The sequence below is a fragment of the Leuciscus leuciscus genome (genome assembly GCF_965113295.1).
Source record: "Leuciscus leuciscus genome assembly, chromosome: 11".
NCBI classification, from domain to species: domain Eukaryota; kingdom Metazoa; phylum Chordata; class Actinopteri; order Cypriniformes; family Leuciscidae; genus Leuciscus; species Leuciscus leuciscus.
In genome coordinates this window covers 25,273,912-25,294,468 of record NC_138735.1, presented here as the reverse complement: position 1 = coordinate 25,294,468, position 20,557 = coordinate 25,273,912, and the positions used below count along the sequence as shown (strand labels likewise).

Here is a 20,557-nt window from a genome sequence, read left to right as displayed (position 1 = left end):
TCTCATCGTTTTTTTTAACACTAGCACTCGGGAATAAGATCAAGAGTGCTTCACTTCAACACTATCAATTGTGAATAGAAGTAAGATCTCTAGTGTCTAGTCTGCTGCACAGCAAAAATCAAACAGACTCCAGCAATTGCCTTTGAATATGCTTTAATCGGTTTATAAAGGATAGAAATACAGAACAGCAAAATAACGACATACTACTCATGATCATTGTGTCATTTTTCTCGTATTTGATTAGTTCAATTTGTGCAAAACAGCATCCACCCACACCCTCTGTTATACTGGCAAAGCAAATTTCGATGTTAGAATCATCAAAATCAACAAAATCATAAGGTTGGTGGTTCATTGTTAGTTCATCGTTGAATACTCAATATATCATGGGACTATTACATTTAAAATAACTGTCTAGCCAGGATATCTTCAGTTTCTGAAACCACAACCTTTCTAAAAAATACTTCTGATACATGATTCTTTTTTAAATGTTAAATGTTAGGCCTGTAAAGAGAAAGAAATGTTAGTTTATGATTAGTTTTTAAAATTCCTCCTACAAGGTACAACGCAACAGTGCATGGATAACACCAGACAAAGAACTGAGGGGCTAAAGATAATGAACTGAATACAAACAGGTAATCTAATCAATGAGTAACCAAGGAGACAAAGTGGTGGGAGAAAGAGAACAAAAGGAAATCTAACATAACTAAGGCAGGTAAAACAGGAACTGAAACACAATTAAAATGCAGTGACAACAAGTGTTTAGAAAATTGGTAGTTTTAAGAGAATTTTTAAAACTGATTTGAACTTTTTCAGGTTAACAATTTCAAACATGAATGATCAAAGTAAGAAACAGATTTTGCTAAAGAATAATACTGCATAAAGAAATACAACTGACCTTTCACTGGATTAAAATTAATTTGTTATTTTACTTTTCAAGACCATTTTTAAAGCACATCTCACTAAATCCTGTGGATAAAGACACTCTTTAGCTTCACTGCTATTACTATTGTAAATGCTATAAAAATACATTCACACTAAGTAGACAACACTGATAGGTGATACTGATAATACTGCTGCTCTCTGAGAAATGTGGACATTGTAATGTTTTTAGACAAAGGCATGCTTAGACAAAAACAGTATCTCACATTTAAGCAAAATGTGACAGACAGAAAAAATGTTCCTCATTTAGATAAAAGCTTCTGCTAATTGAATAAATGTGAAAGTAATCATCACCCCACCCCCCATTCAAAGTTATTGATTTTTGAATCAGTTGTTTTCAGCTAATTTTTTTTAACTACTTTTGGAAAAATAAGAAGCTGGACAGATGATAATGGCAGAAAGTGACAGCTAGAAGGACGGCCTCCTCAGGATCTTGTCGGCAAAGCAAGCTCGATAAACTCGCCATTCTAGAGAACAGACAGAAAAAACAACAATGTAAGCACATTTCTGCAGTTTTAAGTCAATGTAGGTGCGTCCCAATTCGCGTCCTTATGCACTATTATGACGTTTTTATGTAGGCTATAAATAGTGTGAATTTTCACACAGAAAATTCCAAAAAGAAAAAGTGCACTTTAAATACCCGGATGATGCACTAAATTAACGGAAAAAACGAAGTGTGGAATGTTGGACACTTCATGCTCTCAACTGTCTCAATTGTTGAATGACAAAATAACCATGTAAAATTCATACACTGCATGGATGAGTACATAGTGCATAAGTACATAGTGTGTAGCAGGGGCGGATTAAGGTCTACACAGGGCCCTAGGCTCAGGGATTTCTAGAGGCCTCCCACCCCCAAAATATATACAATATGCCGGAAATCGAGCAAGCAAAACCTGGTATTAAGATGCGTTTTCGGAGAAATGTGTATCTAAATGCACGTGTGTTATTGTAAGCAAGCATATATTTCATACCTGAGTTTGGACCTAAGCAGCCTGTAGGAAGTCCTCAACCTCCTTACGTTCAAAGACTCTTGCCTGAAGATGAGAGAGGTCAATTCATGAATGATTACAGGAAGCATAACTTTATCAACACATCTTAACATCTATATTTGATATTTGCTGACATAGAAGACAAATTTGCATTAACAATAAGTAATTCTGGAAACACTTTTTCCAAAACAACGTACAAATGAGGAACAAGTAAATCCACTCATACAGCTAGATGACAAGTCACTGCAGGCACTGGCTGTTGGGTTATGTACTATTCCACACTGCACATCTCCATTAACTCACCACTTCAATAGGAGTCTTTCCATCATAACCGCGCATGGTCATATCAACCCCAGCTAACTTCCAAATCTTCAATCCCGCCAAGTCACCACTTGCAGCAAGACTGTAAAACACACACCAGAATATCTACATGAGCCATCATGAACCCTGAAGCTACTATTATTAGTTTTATACGTTGATCTGTAATCAACGTATTGATCTGATCAATAATACAATTATAGATGTATAGGTCTTTGGTGACATTCAGTATGAAGACTGATGTAGCTGAAGGTCTGACATGCCACAAGACACAAGAAACAAGATGGTGCCATGCTTAGATCCAAATTCCAATAATACTGTATCTTTGCTGTGTCAATGCAATGTTAGATCAGATTAAATGCTACAGAAAGGGTGAGAAGAAATGTGTGTGAGAGAGAGAGAGAGACCGGCACAGCTCTGTTCCAGTATCCTGCAATTCAATAGTGGAGAGGTGAGCTCCACACTTCCTCAGCAGCTCCACAACATCCTTATGCCTACAGACAGAGAAAAGTGACATGTCTTAAAGGGATAGTTCACCAAAAATGAAAATTAGGATTTACTTAACATCAATGGCCTTTTATTAACCCCCTGGAGCCGTGTGAATTAATTTTATGATGGATGACGCGGATCTAGCATGCATCCCATTTTCTCATAACTCTACATTCATTTAAGACTTTATTTAACTTGTTTAAGACGGTGCTTACAAGAATGCTCAACAAAATGGGCATTTTGGCAGAGTTTTGTTCGTTTAGTGGTGTGCTGTCACAGACCGGAGATTCAGCGCACCGAGTTCTCTTTTGTGTCTAGCCACATTAGAATGGTTTAAAAGCATTTGTGTGAATAAGAGCGTCATCATATAATGTAACGCTAGCCAAAGGATGAGTGGAAAAACGGATGTGTGCATTTGGTAAGAATGTAATGATAGAATGTCTGACCGCGACCTGCCTGTCAATGTATGAGTGACGGGCCCACGTCACTCCTCTGTTCATCTCTCTGCACTGGCTACCTCTAGCTGCTCGCATCAAGTTCAAGGCTCTGACGCTTGCTTACAGAACTATCACAGGCTCAGCTCCCTCCTACTTTCACTCACTCCTACGAGTCTACATCCCTACCAGACACCTACGATCGGTCAACGAGCGACGTCTCGTGGTTCCATCACAGAAAGCCACAAAATCACTTTCCAGAACATTCTCATTTACAGTTCCATGCTGGTGGAACGCTCTCCCCACCCTCATCCGGAATGCAGAATCCCTGACAACATTCAAAAAACAGCTGAAAACCAATCTCTTCCGTGAGCACTTAACCTTATAAAAAAAAAAAAAAAAAAAAAAAAAAAAATCCTTTCCCTTTGAAACATCACTTATCAGGCTTATGCTACTCTGAATAATACCAGAACTTCGTATTTTGAGCACTTCCTGCGTTGTTGTTGCTTTTGCCTCTTTATGATGACTCGCTGAACTTAGTCCTAATTTGTAAGTCGCTTTGGATAAGGGCGTCTGCTAAATGACTAAATGTAAAATGTAAATGTAAAATGTATGTATTTCTGTCATGACAACTCTCTGAGCGTTTGGTATGGTAATGGATATTACTATGTTTATATGTTTGGTCTTGGGGGAAAAGATCTGCTACTGTTATTGCTGCTGCTGCAGAGCAAGTACAGGACTTTCTGTTATCAATACATACACAACACTCAGCTGTGAGCAATTAAGTCATGCTGCTGCTGTACGATATAGCGTACATGAATAACAGATCTATACAGGTGGAGCTGGGGAAGTTGGAGGGTTTTTGAAGAGCGTGCTGCACTGCTAAGGCAAATGTTACCAAATAATTTGATCCGAGGAAATTGTATAATTTTACACTGTAATGCACCTACAATCAATGTTTAAAACATGCAAGAAAAGAATGGCAAAGAATTACTCTGGTGTCGAATAATGATGCTCATTAAATATGCCCCTCGATCTGAGCTGCACCAATCACATCGGGTTATCTGATATAGGCGGGCCAGAGGCGAGCTAAACAGATGACGACAGCGCTGTGACGTCGAAGTCATTAGTAAACATTGCAAGATGGCTATGGATGAACACCAGTTGTTTGAAACGGCTTTGGCCGCTACCAGGGGCGTCATGCAAGCCAAAATTCTGGGGGGGCACAATCTGAGACGTTGCAATTGTTTTCTGACGGGTGATATGGATCATGTTAGGAGGGGTCAGGGGGTTTCTCCCCCTGAATTTTTTTTAATTCTGGCTGCTAAACATACCATTTCAATGCAGTTTGGGAGGGACAGAAATACCTTAACGGAGCTAGCAGCAATACCCTCCTCTATCTGAGGACTAAGTTAAAGTATCTATTTTGTAAGTTTATGTAAAAGACAGGTTGATGAAAGAACTGTAAGCTAAAATTCTAAAGCTTTTGAAGTCTACTTCATTAAAGCATGTTTACACACACACTTACTGTACACTTAGGCCTACTACACATGATTTTAAAAACAGTAGCCTACCATTGCAGTTTTTATGTTATGATAATTGGTATGTGACCTTAGAACGATCTTACATTAAAGGTACATAAAGGTGCTGAGGTCTGACTTTGTGGTGCTCTGAAATTGTGATGAAGGACTTTGAAAGAAGTTTGACAGATTTCAGTGCTGAATAAGGTTAACACTACCCCGTTTATTTAAAAATGGTTAATATTTGACAGAAATGTAAAAAAGTAATCAAAACCGATCATATAACGTTACTATGGCTTTGTATGGCAGTAACGTTAGCCAACTAGTTTACGGTTAGACTAGGCTAGCTATCGATAACGTTACACTGACACAACTTAAGTTAATGCTCTGAATTCGCAGCTAATATCAAATCCATAACTTTTTGATCAAGTTAAAATTTCCAGGTAAACCACAAATAATCCCACTACCTTTTAATATCGTCCGATAACTAATTCAATGCCGATTTGTTGCTTTACCCACTTACCACTTCAAGACCATCTGTAAAACATTGCCAGCTCAACGTGCGAGACGAGTGAGTTGCTTGAACATACACAGCAAAGATTCTAGAGCGATACGCGCGTAGCGCTCTAGATTTGATATACACAGACACCATAATTGGAAAAAGGCGGGCTGATGCATTGCTGACCGATTTATTACACATCCAGAAGAATACATTTGAGTCGTTATAGGCTCTGGTATATTATGGAGCATAATAGGAATAAAGTTGTGACAAAAAAATTATCAGGGAGGAAAAATCTGAGGGGGCACGTGCCCCCTCACTTTGAATGGGCATGACGCCACTGGCCGCTACAATGAACGAGTTAGACTTGGCTTTTTCCTTTCTGATAAGAATGATAAGAATCATTCCTTTGCAAGAAGGACGTTTTTGCTGTTTCGCCGACCGGATACGGTAAGATTAGCCTATAATCAGAGAATGTCTAATAAGGTTAGCTCCGCTGGTAGCTGGGGTTTATTGCTGTGATTGGTCGTAGTGTTATCCAATTGCGTGCAGCGAGATTTTCAAATGCACGCTTGGTGCCGCCCCTCGAGCTGGGCGATTTTCATTAGTCGACGCCAGACCATTAATCTTTTAGATTTAGTTCTGGATTTCCAGGCTAGTCAGTTTGTGTAAAGGGAAGAAATATGTTTCATGATAAAAGACCTGTTATACAACATGCCCACACACATCTGCACACCCGCACATTAGTTGTGGTGAAAACAGAGAAAAAACTTTAAGGTACAGCAAAACATTCAGTTATATTCACATTTATAAGCTTCCTAATGCATATAATGCAAAAAGGTGTCAAGCTAAACCATCTGACCTTACTGGCCTGTCTTACCTGAGGTTAATGGCATTGCGTAAGGGTGTATCACCAAAGCGATCTTTGACATAGACTGTGGCCCCTTTACTCAGCAGATACTGCACCACTTTCAGATGTCCCTCACTTGCGGCGATGTGAAGGGGAGTTCGGCCATCATAATCCGCCATGCTCAAGTCAGTGCCCTATAAACAACAACAATAACAAAAAAAGAAGGCATCATTTATTATGTCTCTTTTTCCCCTTTGCTATTTGGTACAATCAAGTATTTTTACTTCATTACTGTACTTAAGTATAATTTTAAAGTATCTGTTCAGCATTTTGAGAAACATTTACTTTTTCCTCATAAAAACATGCCATTCCTCACTATTTTGAACAGAAGAAATCGTCACCAGCTCAGTGACACAATAGCAGTGTCCAATTCGTTAACGAGTTAATTGTTTTCAGTTAACCTGTTAAATCAGTTCACAAATCACACTGAACGATTAATTTGTGAACTGGACTGCGTCTGATTTCATCTGTTCACGAATTCAAATGATCTGGTCAGAGTCTTTGGTTAACAATTCAAAAACGACTCAAAATGAGCCAAGAATGGGAGATCCTCTGAACTTGCACGTCACTGATAATGTGATTTTTAAGATTTATTGTTCTAAAAGAAAATCATAGATCAGGACTGCCAGTTGTTTGTATACTAAAGAGTGAGCCATTTAAGCCTATTATATGAAAAGCTTGAATGTGTGCATGTCCATATTTGTGTATTACAATCTGAATGGGGAAGGTTTTAGATAAAAACTTAACATAACGCTAAAGTAACACAAATTAATGCCCATGCATCCTCCCCGCTGCCATAGCAGTTTCAAATAATGTAAACTAGTATGTCTGCATTGTGTTCTTCTTAAAATGGTAACGCATTTTGCCCTATGTGACATTACAAATTAAGTACTTTTGCACTTTTACTCTAATAAATTTGAAAATGAAAACTTAATACTTTTACTGGAGTAGTGTTTTAATAGGGTATCATACTTTTACTCCAGTACTTGATTCATGTACTGCCAGGTTATAAGATGTTGAGTTGCTCTAAGGCCTTAAAACAGATATTTGGATTTCTCGTTTAAGGGATATTCTGCCGGTGTGGCAGATGGTCCAACCGGACAGATCGTTTATGCTGGAAGTACATTTGAAGATTCAGCTTGTGTGGAATTGTCTTTAAAGGCAATTCACAATGCATCGACACGCTGACCAACGGCAACAGACACTTGGTTTTGTCGGATCAGTGTGTTGCTGTGTGTGTCTGTTGGTACACCGACTGAATATACTGTATTAGCATTTGTTGGGTGGTGAAATGCACAAAGAGTTACAAATGCAAGTCATTGCAAAGGCACTTGCTGTTACAGCAAACACCCAAATGCTTACCATTTCTCTTATGGCCTCTAAAGCCTCAGTATCTCCATTCTTAGCAGCAGCACAGGCCAGAGCGGGCGTTAGCGCATTTCGTATGGCTTCAAGCTCCTAAGGACATCAATAATATTATAGTGGATTACAACAGTTAATCACAGCTTCTTCTGGTCCTGAATATGCTTGTTCATTATGGGGCTATACAAACTCAACCAGAATAACAAGATTAGATGCAAAAGGTCTGGCCTACTCACCTCTTTGCAGCCAATGCTGAGGGACCTGGCGATGACCTGAATAAAGCGACTGTCGCTGAGAGAGAGCTTTGCACCCTGCAGGTCAGCTTTCATCTCACCACGCAGGTTCTGACTCATCATCTTATGAACAAAGAACATGTTTTGAATCCATAAAGTAACATTACTAACACTGTACGGTGCAAACTGTCCTGGGAGATGCATTGTCACTTTCTGTTTTATACTTAGATTCTGTACTTTTCACAGTCATTGTTTTTTTTACCTTCTTCTTCTCTTCTTTACTGATGTCTTGTTTTGCCAGCACATAGGAGAGCTTTGAAAGAGCAGCTTCTGGAGTCATATCAAACCCAGCAATCACACCCACCTTAGTCAAAGCCTGAGAGGGAATATTAAAGAAGTACACACCATTATTAAGGGAATATTAAAGAAGTACACACTCCTGGAGTAAACCTTTCTCAAGCAAACTCCCATACCAGGCCAGTGGCGTATGCTAGTGTGACTGTGCCCTTGAGGCACTGAGTGCAGTTGACAATGATGAGTCCTCTCTCAGTCGCTTTACGGATCTCATCCAGCAAGTCTTGGCGGTTATCAGGGGCATTACCACTGCCGTAGGTCTCCAAAATGACACCCTCCATGGGAGCCATCAAAAAGGCCTTGACCTGATGTGAAAATAGACCTCATTTGAACATCTGAAAACTTGCATGTCGATATATATATATAAATACATTAAATAATTCATTCATATGTCTTCCATGATGAACATTTTTTCATACTTTGACCTTTTTGGCAAGGATAATAATTCATCATTTCAAAAAAAAAAAATGGGAAAAGAGCCAGACTAATGTAGTAGATACCTGCTCCTTCTCCCACACCTCTCTTAATAGAGGTGGTGTAAATGCTAATGCTAATTTCTGACTGATCACATACAGAACAAATAACAGCAAATCAACAGCAACTGACCTAATAATCCACTACAGCAAATCTACAAAGTGTTCAAAGCAGAACTTCTGCATGTGAGTTAAACTTTCAATATCAGTAACATATTTTAATTTATTACAAATGTTTTGTCACTCAACATTAAAGATGTTTGATCAAAATATGTGGCATATTTCCACACAGCCTTACTGTATCAGTAGTAATCCCTGGGAAGAGTCGCAGGAGACCCACATTTTGGTTCATGTGTGGGTTGATGGTGAATTTGGCAGTTATGCTTGGTCGCAACACAGTGTCCCAGTTAACTAAACAAGAAGAAATTATCATTTTTACATAAAAATACAGACATTAGTGCAATTACATCAGTAATGGAGAAGTTGACATGAAATTGCAAGCAGTGGCAACAGTGTCTGTTAAGCTACTTGAAATCTACTACAGATTGCGAGATACATTTACTGTATATATACTGTATGTAATGTATGTACAGTATATATATTGCCTATACACAGTAAACGTATCACAGCATTCAAGTAGCCTAATATTTCGGACTTTTACAGCCATAAATGCTGGAAGAACTGGAATTACTGTTGATGTCAACTTCAGCATTGGCTAATGGCGGAAGATTTGGTGAGGCAAATGCTTTAAAGCTTTCAGAGTCCACCTTGGTGACACGATTGCCTCTGTACAGCTTATGGTGAAAATAGAGGCAAACCTGTGTAGAAATAAAGAGATAAAATGTTATTTTCTTGTCCCTTACTCATTTCAAACAGTTTTCAATCATTTTATATAATAATAATAATTAATAATTCGTTACATTTATATAGCGCTTTTCTAGGTACTCAAAGCGCTTTACATGAAAGGGGGAATCTCCTCAACCACCACAAATGTGTAGCATCCACCTGGATGATGCGACGGCAGCCATATTGCGCCAGAACGCCCACCACACACCAGCTTATTGGTGGAGAGGAGACAGTGATGAAGCCAGTCAGTATATATGGGGATGATTAGGAGGCCATGATGGACAGAGGCCAAGGGGAAAATTTGGCCAGGATGCCGGGGTTACACCCCTACTCTTTTTGAAGGACATCCTGGGATTTTTAATGACCACAGAGAGTCAGGACCTCGGTTTAACGTCTCATCCGAAGGACGAGACGGACAATATGTCCCTTTATTGTGCTTTATTGTGTGTCAGCCTTCACTGGAACACCTTATCATGGACCATCAAAGCATGTACTGACTTATTTGACAGGTGGTGTACAGATTCAGTGCTACTAGCGGCAGATTTTTGTGCATGGTGGCGGGCAGACGTGACTAATCAAAAATTACATTAGCTGTCGATGATTTTCATTATTGATTATTATTGATAATTTTTTATTATTAGTTGTTGCAGCCCTAGTTCGCACACAGACATTCACACTCTCATTCACACCTACTGACAATTTTAGCTTCTCCAATTCACCTATAGATGCAGTATGTTTTTTGGATTGTGGGGAAACCAGATCACCCGGAGGAAACATGGGGAGAATTACATGCAAACTCATAAAATGTATTTTATATTCAGTAACACTATACAAACATTTTAATATCTGCATCATACTGCTTGCTCATACTTTTACAATGGATATAAAAGCATCTCTTAAAAGAAACATTTCTCACCTCTGGAATGACAAATTGTCCTGCAATCAACAGCGCCCCCAAGAGGTTGTCCCTCCCATCACTCCTCAGCTCAAAGATGGGCACCTGCCACACATAAAATGGTTAGTTAAAGGAAAAGTTCATTTAAAATACCTTTAAAACTTGTTACCTGTGAGCCAGTGAGGACGACAGGCTTTCCCAGATTCTCACACATGAATGATAAGGCAGAGGTGGTGTAAGCCATGGTGTCAGTGCCATGCAGAACAACAAAGCCATCATAATCCTCATAGTATTTCTGTGAATGAGACACAAATTTCTCAGCACTGACTGTCTAAAGTGGAGAAAAAAAAAAATAGAGATGGTTAAAAATGCACCTCAATGTCTTTTCCAATAGTGACCCAGTCATTTGGAGTCATGTTGCTGGAGTCAAGCAGGGGAGAGTACTCCAAAAACGTATACACAATCCTCTTGTCCAGTTTGGATCGTCTGAGGTAAGCAAAAGACAAAATGAGGCTTGATTTAAGTCATGAAAGTGGTGGCCTTAGGAAAACATTGAACAATGGGTGATATGCTTTTAAGGGGCAAATATATAAATAATATGGCAAAGTAATTTTGATGTGCAACACTTCCTGTTGCCAGCATCTGTCGCTATGACTATAACTGAATTTTTTTGTGAAGTTTCGGGCAGATCGGACATTGTATGCCTGAGTAAAAAAAAAAAAAAAAAAAAAAAATACTAGTTAAATACCTCAAATATTTAACTAGCAAACTATCAGCATACCAATGTAGGTTCACTTCTAGTATAGTTGCAGTACAAACTAAAAACATAGATGTAAACTAGTTGTGTACTCAGTACTAAGTTTACTACTGTTACACTTAAAGTATACTTAAAAATATAATTTTATATACTAAAAAGTGGGTAAATTTAGTCCCAAGCAGTATTGAAATAGTACACTTCAAAGTATACTGCTAGAACATAGATATTAGTATACTTACGTACTACATAAAGTACACTTAATAAAATTAACTTTTTCGAAAGGGATATAAGCTCACAATTGCGAAACAAAAGTCAGAATTGCCAGAGATAAACGTGTCACATATTTACTTAGAGTCATCTCTGCATATTAACCTAGGAGGAAGGATTTTAGTGGTTCTCAACTGGTGGGACAACCCCAAAAAATGTATCACAAGAGTGTTCTGATAGGATCTCAGAAAGTAAGGAAAAAACAATATCTTTTGTTCTTGACATCAAAGGTTTATTGTGTTGTGGCTAATACAAAATAGTGTTGTTTTTAGGATTGTACACTGCTCAACCGCTGTTCTTTAAGCATTTACAATTTTTTTCTTTTTCTTACTTGTGCATGATAAATTGATTTTGCTTCTATGTGGCATCACCATAACACTCTAGGTCCTGATCAAATTCATCTGAGAGCCACCTCCTTAAATAACAAACCTGATTACATGTTTGCATGGGAACTTACGGCAGCACCAGTGTTTTGTCCTCAGGCTTGTAGCATTCATACAGCTTTGTCTTTTGTGCGTAAAGCTCATCATGCAGAATGGGGAGTGTGCGTAGAGTTTTAACAAGAGCATTTGGTTCTGGAGACAGAGCTGCAAATATAGAAGAAAGGCATGTAAGAAAGTTGCGTCTGACAACAAATTCACATACGTACAACAGTAAATGCTGCATGATTGAAAACCCCTGGCACAGATGCTGCATCATGTTTTATCTGTTTAATTGAGCATTTCGTGACGACTAGCGTAGGTGTCATCTATGGCCATCCATATCCTATCCATAAATAACATTGGGAAGTTTTATTATAATTGACAGCATGTTATTATATAAACGAGTCCTATCCATGAGTTCATCCATCAGATATTTTAAACAACCAACAAGGACTTTAAATGCATAACCGAGTGCAGAGCATGTTTTTCAGCCGCGCATCTCGAAGTGGTGGTGGATATACGGATGGATGCAAATAATTTCTCCATCTCCGTAAGTAAACTAAAACCCGTCATGATTATACAGTTAAGTATTAAGTATGGGTCTCACATTATATAATGTGGCAGACAACTAGTTGTCCATTGCAGTTCCATTCATTCAGCAGGGGGCATTCGCATTGATATACATAAGCACTGCGTGGATTACATCGGGAAGAGGAGCACGTTGTTCAAGTGATCTACACAATCAGCTTGAAAGGAGGCCTATAAGCATAGCCGACTCACCTACGTTCCTCTACAGTTTTCCACATCCCTCCACCACCCCATCTCCTCACTCATAGCTGGTTCCTATTCCCTGCTAGAGGTACAGGGGAAGTACTCTGGGTTCAGGCCAAATTTCGAGCTCGGAGCTCTCGGACAGCATGCCAAATACGCATATTTTATGCTTTTAATTTACAGTACTTGATCATTTGTAAGTGTGAACTCGTGAAAAGCAGAACTCTGTTCATTATTTTGATATACTGACTGTTTGCATGTTCCTACAACAAAATATTCTGGGGGCCATGAAACTTTTCATTAATTGCACACTGCATAGAGAATAAAGGTCTAACCTAATATTTATCATAACACAGCTCTAAACAGCAACTCACACTAACAGATAGAAAGTACACTCCTTTGTAGTGTATCTGAGTTCTTAGGAGCCAGATAAGATTTTAATAAAGATAAAGAGTGAAGTTTGTGAGCTTCCTGAAGCTGTGTTATTGTGCATGAGCAGCATTTAATGGTTTTATAGTGTAGAGCACTGCCTGACATGGTAAAATAAGGCACAAGCCTGATAGAAACAAACTAAACGGTCCCAAAATATTGTCTTTGACAAATAATATATATATTTTTCTGTTAGTCTTCACTGTTACATCAAGTAGCCTATTTAGGCCTGCTATCTTCCTGACTGACTTTCCCACTGTCAAAGAATGTCTCGGTTACGTATGTAATCTTGGTTCCCTGAATAGGGAACAAGACGCTGTATAGCCGTCGCTATGGGAACACCTTCAATATGATGAATGTCTGAAGCTTATACCACCTTATACCATGCTATTTCATCAGATTTCTATTATAAAGGTATGGGAATGCAACTTCACATTCCATATTAGAAAACTAAGGTTACTAACTGAGACTTTCCCTTTCACAGGTTCACTCATGCTGCATAGCCATCACATTTGGGAACAATAATACCAAAACTCATTCACTTAGGACTAATTGGAAGACAGAGGAAAGGGTTTGCTCAAGCAGATAAAACCTAGGATAAGGTGAATATACTGAGGTCTGGGTCGCAGCAAGACTTCAGCCAGACCTGGGGCAAAGTCCATTGAAAAAGCCTGCATGTCCCCTATCCTCTTAAGAGAGGACAAAGCCATGAAAGGACCAACTTAAGGATCAGAAGCCTGTCTGACACTGACTCCAGTGGTCACATGAAGGAATTTGTGCAGGGCGGAAAGGTCTAAGCTGCAGGAAACAGGAAACCAGAGGATGACACCCAACGGAAATGCTTCCCATGCATGCCTCCCATCAAAACAATCATGCTTCTAATGAACATAAATGTAAAAACAAACTTTAACATTATAAATCAAGTTTATGTAATGATATATTCGTTTTTGCTTTCGTCAGCTGTTTTCAAAGTGATTGTTATTTTTATTCAGTTTTTGCCATAATTGACACAAAAACACGATAGACTATTCATGGGTTTCATCAGGTCCCTTTCCACAGGTGTATAAAATCAAGCACCTAGATTATGAATGCAGACTGCATTGTGCTTGATTAATACACCTGTGGAAAGGGACCTGATGAAACCCATGAAAAGCCTAGCCTACTCTCGTTGTGTTGTGGCAACGTCACATCAGCATGTGAATGTGAGGTGTGATTGACTGGAACTCAGGTCTTAAGTGGGACATTTAATTTGGGATATTCCCACTTCCAAACTCGTCTGGAACGCAGCATAAGAACCACTTGCTTGATTAGAACATTCAGTGCATCACATGATCAACCGCTAAATTCAAATGTGCTTTAGCACGTTGGCACTCAGCTCTTGTCATATCACAGCTCATTGTTTTCAACCACATGCAGTAACGTAGGCTTGAAATACACATGCGTACAAACAAACAAAACAAAACAAAAAAACATGTAGAGTTTTTAAAAAACATGTCTATAGAATGATATCTATATTGTAATTTGCATTTCATTTCGATATGCATATTCATACCCAGAGGTGGGTAGTAACGAAGTAGCCTACATTTACTTCGTTACATTTACTTGAGTATTTTTGGGGTAAAATTGTACTTTTAAGAGTAGATTTAAATGTGGGTAGGCTACTTTTACTTTAACTCGAGTACATGCAAAAACTGTACTTTTACTTCGTTACGTTGGTTGACGTTCCTCTCGTTACTTTATTTTAATGCAATACATGTTGTTAAATGCGTTTATACCAAGCGCGCTGTACCTTTTTTCTGGGCATGAGCGATGCTCAATTCACAAATGAATCACTCTTTTGAGTCGATTCTGTTCAAAGACTTCATCAAACAAGTTGGCAGATCTGTCTAAATCGGTTCGCGGTTCGCGAATCAGTATGAATGAACTGTTCAGTTTCCTGCACGCACTGAATCGTCTGAAGCAATTCACACTCGACTCGGAGTCGTAACAGGAAAATTTAAGAACATCAAGAGCGTTAGATGAAGTGGCCGTGTACAGTCAAGTGAAAGCAAATCTGCAAATGCATCATATTTTTGCCAGCGATGAAGATCTTTATTAGTTGAACATCTTAAGCTGTCTGTGAATGAATTCTCCACAGGACGATAGGCTACATTCGATTTCATTTCATTCAGGTACATTTTACAACAAAACAGATTATTACGCCACGATAGCACTACTACAAAGTAGCCTATGACATTACACGTTTTTTTGGACATATACATTAATTTATACATTAAATAAGCTAGCATTGTCCTCCACAGCATATGAAATGAACACCCGCCATCCCGCGGTAATGTGTGCAGTAATGTGAATGCAAAACTCTGCAGAGTCACTTTATTTCGACACTGTCTAATAATCCAAATTTAGTTGTATAAGTTACTATTATACAAACCAAAGGACAGGCAATGATTTTCGGGCTACAGATGGCAGAAATAATGCTTGTCTCTTCTGTTTTGGTTGCAAAGATAGCCTATCTAATTATGAATAAAAATAACAAAATAATATCATGTTATATAGGCATATATATATATATATATATATATATATATATATATATATATATATATATATATATAACATGATATTATTTAGTAATACTATATTACTAAATTACTAACTATATTACTAAATAATATCATGTTATATAGGCCTATATATGATCCGAAGTAAGTTGCTATGTAGTTTTTTCATTGGATACTTTTTACTCTTACTCAAGTAACTATTAAGATTATTACTTTTACTTTTACTTTGAGTAAATATTTCTATAAGTAGGCTACTTGTACTTTTACTTGAGTACAGTTTTTGGATACTCTACCCACCATCATACCCGAAAATGAGATCTAGCCTAAATGTCATTTGCGCAGTCCCACTACATTGCTTAAAAGAAACAAAAGGAAAGGTCAGAGATATGATTAGACTACTGTATGTCTGCACACGACATTTAGTGGTTACAGTATTGTTATTGGAGCAATTCAAACCGGCCAATGTAGCCTACCGTTCCAACATGGAACGAGTCGCGTCTGCTATAATAGAGGCATCATTGATTGTTCTAGTGAAAATATTTTTTTCAAAATAGGAGTTCTGCAATTTAAAACACAATTTATAGAAGGATTATCATGCTGCCTATGAAAAGGAAGCAGGCCAATGAAAAGTGTTCAAAGAGTAGGCCTATTTTAATTAGCCTAATAGCCTAATTTTTGTTTAACTTCTGGATAATGACTCGTTATATTTTTGAATGCTCAACTCCATTAATGAGAGTAGGGTATTTAGGCTACGTGAAACAGTTTAAAATACATTTTTTACTTCATTATTCCGCTTAAAAAAAAAAAAAAAAGATAATAATATTAGCCTACACATAGCCTAGGCTAATATTTTTTTAGCGCAATGTAGGCTACATGAATAAATAATGTAAAATCTCCTAAAGTATTTAGTCTATGACACAATTAATTTAATATTATTAGTAATTATTAGTGTGCTTTTTTATTTATTTATTTGATTATTAGAAAACGGAAAATACCTGTTTGTATTTTACTTGGGTTATACAATTAAAAGTAGGCTATGTACAAAGTAGGCTATGTCTGCAGCACAACAAGAAACTTGCTACTGCACTGACATTGGCTAAACTATTGCGCATTGAGCAACATAGGCTACATCACAGTATTAGTATCCACAACCTCACCATAAGCTCTTCTGCACAATAATGATAAAAACTTCAACATAACAGAAACTCGTTTAAACGCCAAACCTAACTGAACATTAAACATAAACAGATGTTTCCCTTCACTCCAAAAATACACAAAATAAAACAGTCACTTTCAAATGGTGTCTCCAAATAAAACCACGTAATTGAACTAATTCTTTTAAAGTTAGGCAGCCTTAAATCCTTAATTTTATCATCTTAAACGGTTCCTCAGTTGAAGTCTCAAAGTTCCTTAAGATTCCTTAAAAAAGGGGAAAATAGGCCTTTCTCTTGCATGGTTTTATTAGTGAACCTTTTCTCAGTATTTTTTATACAACAACGAACCACAATTTCTTTAATAAAATATAGGCCTACACACTATTTCAATTACCAAATTAAATGACCAAATTACGTTTTTACAAAAAGCGGCTATTAAACACATCTTCTTAGGCTAATTTGGAATACTCAAACAGTCGCATGAAAAGATAAATAGGTCTATGCAAAGTGACAGCCTCTGTGAATTAGGCTATAGCATATAATGTGAGAGTGTTGCTTGCTTTTGGCCTGTGTTTTTATTTTTTCATCGAACAGTTGTTATGGTAAGTCAATGTGAAAGTGAAACGTTTTTAAATGTATTTATTTTGTATTACTGATTAGCCTATAAAACAATAAAGTAATTCGGAAACAGTGCTCATTTTGTTTTAGATGTAGGGGAGAGCGGGGCACAACCTAACGCTTTTTGACTTTCTCAGTTTGTGTAAATCTACTTATGGTTCAGAGTATTTATTTTTTCCCACATTAATTTCCCACATGTCTAGTACAATTATGTGGTTTTGTTTTATTAATACAGTATATACTTTTTTCTTGACATACCCCGAAAGAATGGAAGTGAAATGTGACAACATGCCCCAGGTGGGGTACATTGTAACATGTGTGGGGCACATTGTAACATAACATATGACAGCTTAAAATGTTATCTGATCTAATAAAAAATATATACAAAACAAACTAAAGTATTTTCTATATAAAATACAATTAAACAACTTTTTCATATAAAATAATGGCAATTTTTAATAATTAAATATTTTTTTTTTTTGAGTTTTGACTACGAACACATGAAAACACAGCTATACAACATAGTTCAAAACAAATAATTAGTCATTTCTGAACATTGACTCTCAGTCTTTATTCACCTTTTTCTCACGTTTTCCCAATAAAATTAATAAAAGTATAGAATATAATAGCATATTTCTAATAGGGGCTCATTGTAACGCAGTGTGACAACATGCCCCACCTGCACAACTGGGGTTTAAACCCTGCTAGTGTCTTCTGCTTGTTAGCGAAGCATTAAATAACTATCTCAACTGTTAAATAACATCTTGGAGATTAAAATAATATCAGATTTGTCTTATTTTAAATAAACACAAAAAATAGAGATGAAAAATTAACTTAAGTAAGAAATTTAGTTTTGCTATGGTTTAATAAATGTCTATGGATATCTTCCCAAAAAAAAAAAAAAATTGGGCGGAATTTTTTTTTCTATAGTGTTGATATGGCAATTGGCAACTAGTAAATACACAAATTTTCATCATCCAAGCATGTGCGGAAGTATTTAAAACAAGCGTGTTACAACTAGCCCCGCGTTAGGTTGTGCCCCGCGCTCCCCTACATCATCAGAATATGGCATGCATTTTATCATTTTATATTATAATAATTTACATAAGTAAAAATCAATAATAGACAATGATTTTTTTTAGATAAAGTCTAGCTTTTTGGGGGTTTGTTTGTGGTAATTTTATGTAATATAACTATGAATCTTCCTAATTCTATGAAAAACTTCGGCATAAGCGAACTAAGCGGCTGCTTGGGGCCCCCTCGCCACCGGGGGGCCCCCAATCGAGTTTTTTTTTTTTTTTTACATAATAATTAACCTAAACAAGTGACATAAATGAATGAAAGGATTAATAATTCAAGACAAGAAAATTCTGATTTCATGATCAATATACCTGCCTACAACTCCTGCTGTGTCTGCCATTGTTTGAGTCATGCGCATAACCTCGCGTGCATAGACAATTTGTGCGCAAAGTCACGGTAATGTTAAGCCATGTCACAAAAATTTTATTTGATCAATGATTTATCCTTTAAATGTAATGATATTCAGAACAGAACAAGAATAAAGAAATAACTATAAACAAGCCAAAACGAAATAATTTAAAGCGAAAGTGAAAGTAAGCGGCGTTGGGCTCACGTATCTCTCTCATTAGAATCAAAATGTTTCAACATTCGCGATGGATTTGGATGGTAAACTATTCTTTATCATAGGCTTTGTACTTCACTCACGTTCCAATATCGACGGAAAAAATCATCCTCTTCACACGCGCAAAAATGTGCTTGGAAACATCACAGTGGAAGATTACAATGCTGGAATATGTGTGGTGTGTGTGTGTGTGTGTGTGTGTGTGTGTGTGAGTCGCGGGCGCGATCGAACAGTGGAAACATAAAAACATACTCCGTCATGTTCATACAAGACATAATTCAAACTGCAAAGTGTTGCAAAACGTTGGAGGATATTTTGCAAATAATTTTTTTCATATGTTTTGTGACAGTTTGTTTTCAGAAGTTTCCAAGAGTTAGTAAAATAGTAAAGAAAAAGTTAAAACTTTTTTTAAGTATCTATTTTTTATTAAGTATTTAATTTGTATTAATACATAACCTCATTGTATTAATTTATAATGTAACATTATAGCGTGACATTGTGTCAATAATCGTCCAGCACAGGTGACTCTGCGTGGTGGGAGGGGGCCCCCAAATTAAATTCTGCTTAGGGCCCCCAAAAGGCTCGGGCCGGCACTGGTGTGCATGAACCCTCGTAGCAGTGTGAAAGCGCAGCTGATGGTTTACCTCCATCACGCATGACCATTCCTATGGTTCCGCCGGTGTTTATGACCAGGACCCTCGCCTCGACATCGGTTTTCAGATCAGGAGAGCCAGAACTGTCGCAAGAGACTCTCCTGCGACCCGTTCCCACGGCGCTTCGGCAGAGAGACTTCTGCGACTGAAACACATCAAATTGATTAACCTGTTACTCGATGTCATGCTTGCTAAAGCCCAAAACTAACCAACAAAATCTTTGAGAGACAGCGCGCTGATTTTAAATAGGCTACTCGCAACTAACGTGTTACTTGCCTAAATGAACTTATAGCTACTTTTACACTTTTATCAACACAAAAGTGGTCAATAGGCACTATACTACAGGCCTATCAGAACATGTGAGTTTTACAATGAGTAATAAAAGAAACCTTTGTCTTATCAAATCGAGTATAAAAAAATATATATCTTACCAGGAAATTCAAATCCATGTCTTTTTTTGTTGTTGTTTTTTTTGTAAGGCTATGTGAATTCACGTAGGATGACTGTTGAAGATGCTCGTGCAATATTAACAATTTACTCTTTTATTTGTTGCAGACATGAAGTGAAACTTTGTTTAAGCCAATGAGGGCGCTGGACAACTGTCAGGTGACTGCGAAATAAATAGGAAATAAGTAAACTTTTCTGCGAATTGCATAAGTTAAAATTACTTAGTAACTGCTGTTGCAATAACACGACCTTTAAAAATTACATGGTCATCATCATTTATTTCTTTATTTTTCGTTCCATTCAAAGTTGCTCAGATAACCCAGCAGGCTGAGTTAGACATTTCATAATATCTCACATTAATAAACACAAAGTAGATGACGTTTAAACATGCTGAGCTGTGATCACACTAAAATATTAGCCAAAATGAAATTAAATCACACTATATTGGCAGAATTGCAAATTCATATTCTCAGGACGTTCTTCACAACTGGAAGAAGCAGTGAGCATGTCAAATAATAGCTAGCAAGCACTTAATCGACTCCTAATCATGAATAAAATCCTTAAAAAGTTGG

At 37.3% G+C, this 20,557-nt stretch overlaps 1 protein-coding gene across 1 annotated transcript; it reads right to left on the bottom strand.

Annotated features, from left to right (window-relative positions):
- Nucleotides 1-1,128: 1,128 nt before the first annotated feature.
- On the bottom strand, nucleotides 1,129-20,101 carry LOC309509121 (60 kDa lysophospholipase-like). Its single transcript, XM_082183672.1, has 17 exons — nucleotides 19,970-20,101; nucleotides 19,530-19,683; nucleotides 11,746-11,875; nucleotides 10,639-10,750; nucleotides 10,434-10,559; nucleotides 10,286-10,369; nucleotides 9,215-9,341; nucleotides 8,822-8,934; nucleotides 8,170-8,355; nucleotides 7,959-8,072; nucleotides 7,700-7,819; nucleotides 7,464-7,559; nucleotides 6,072-6,235; nucleotides 2,657-2,743; nucleotides 2,235-2,334; nucleotides 1,914-1,976; nucleotides 1,129-1,406 (listed from the first exon to the last, which is right to left on the bottom strand). The coding sequence occupies exons 1-16, from the start codon at nucleotides 19,985-19,987 to the stop codon at nucleotides 1,926-1,928; spliced, it is 1,782 nt and encodes a 593-aa protein (XP_082039798.1). The 5' UTR covers nucleotides 19,988-20,101; the 3' UTR covers nucleotides 1,129-1,406; nucleotides 1,914-1,925.
- Between the last annotated feature and the right edge of the window lie 456 nt (nucleotides 20,102-20,557).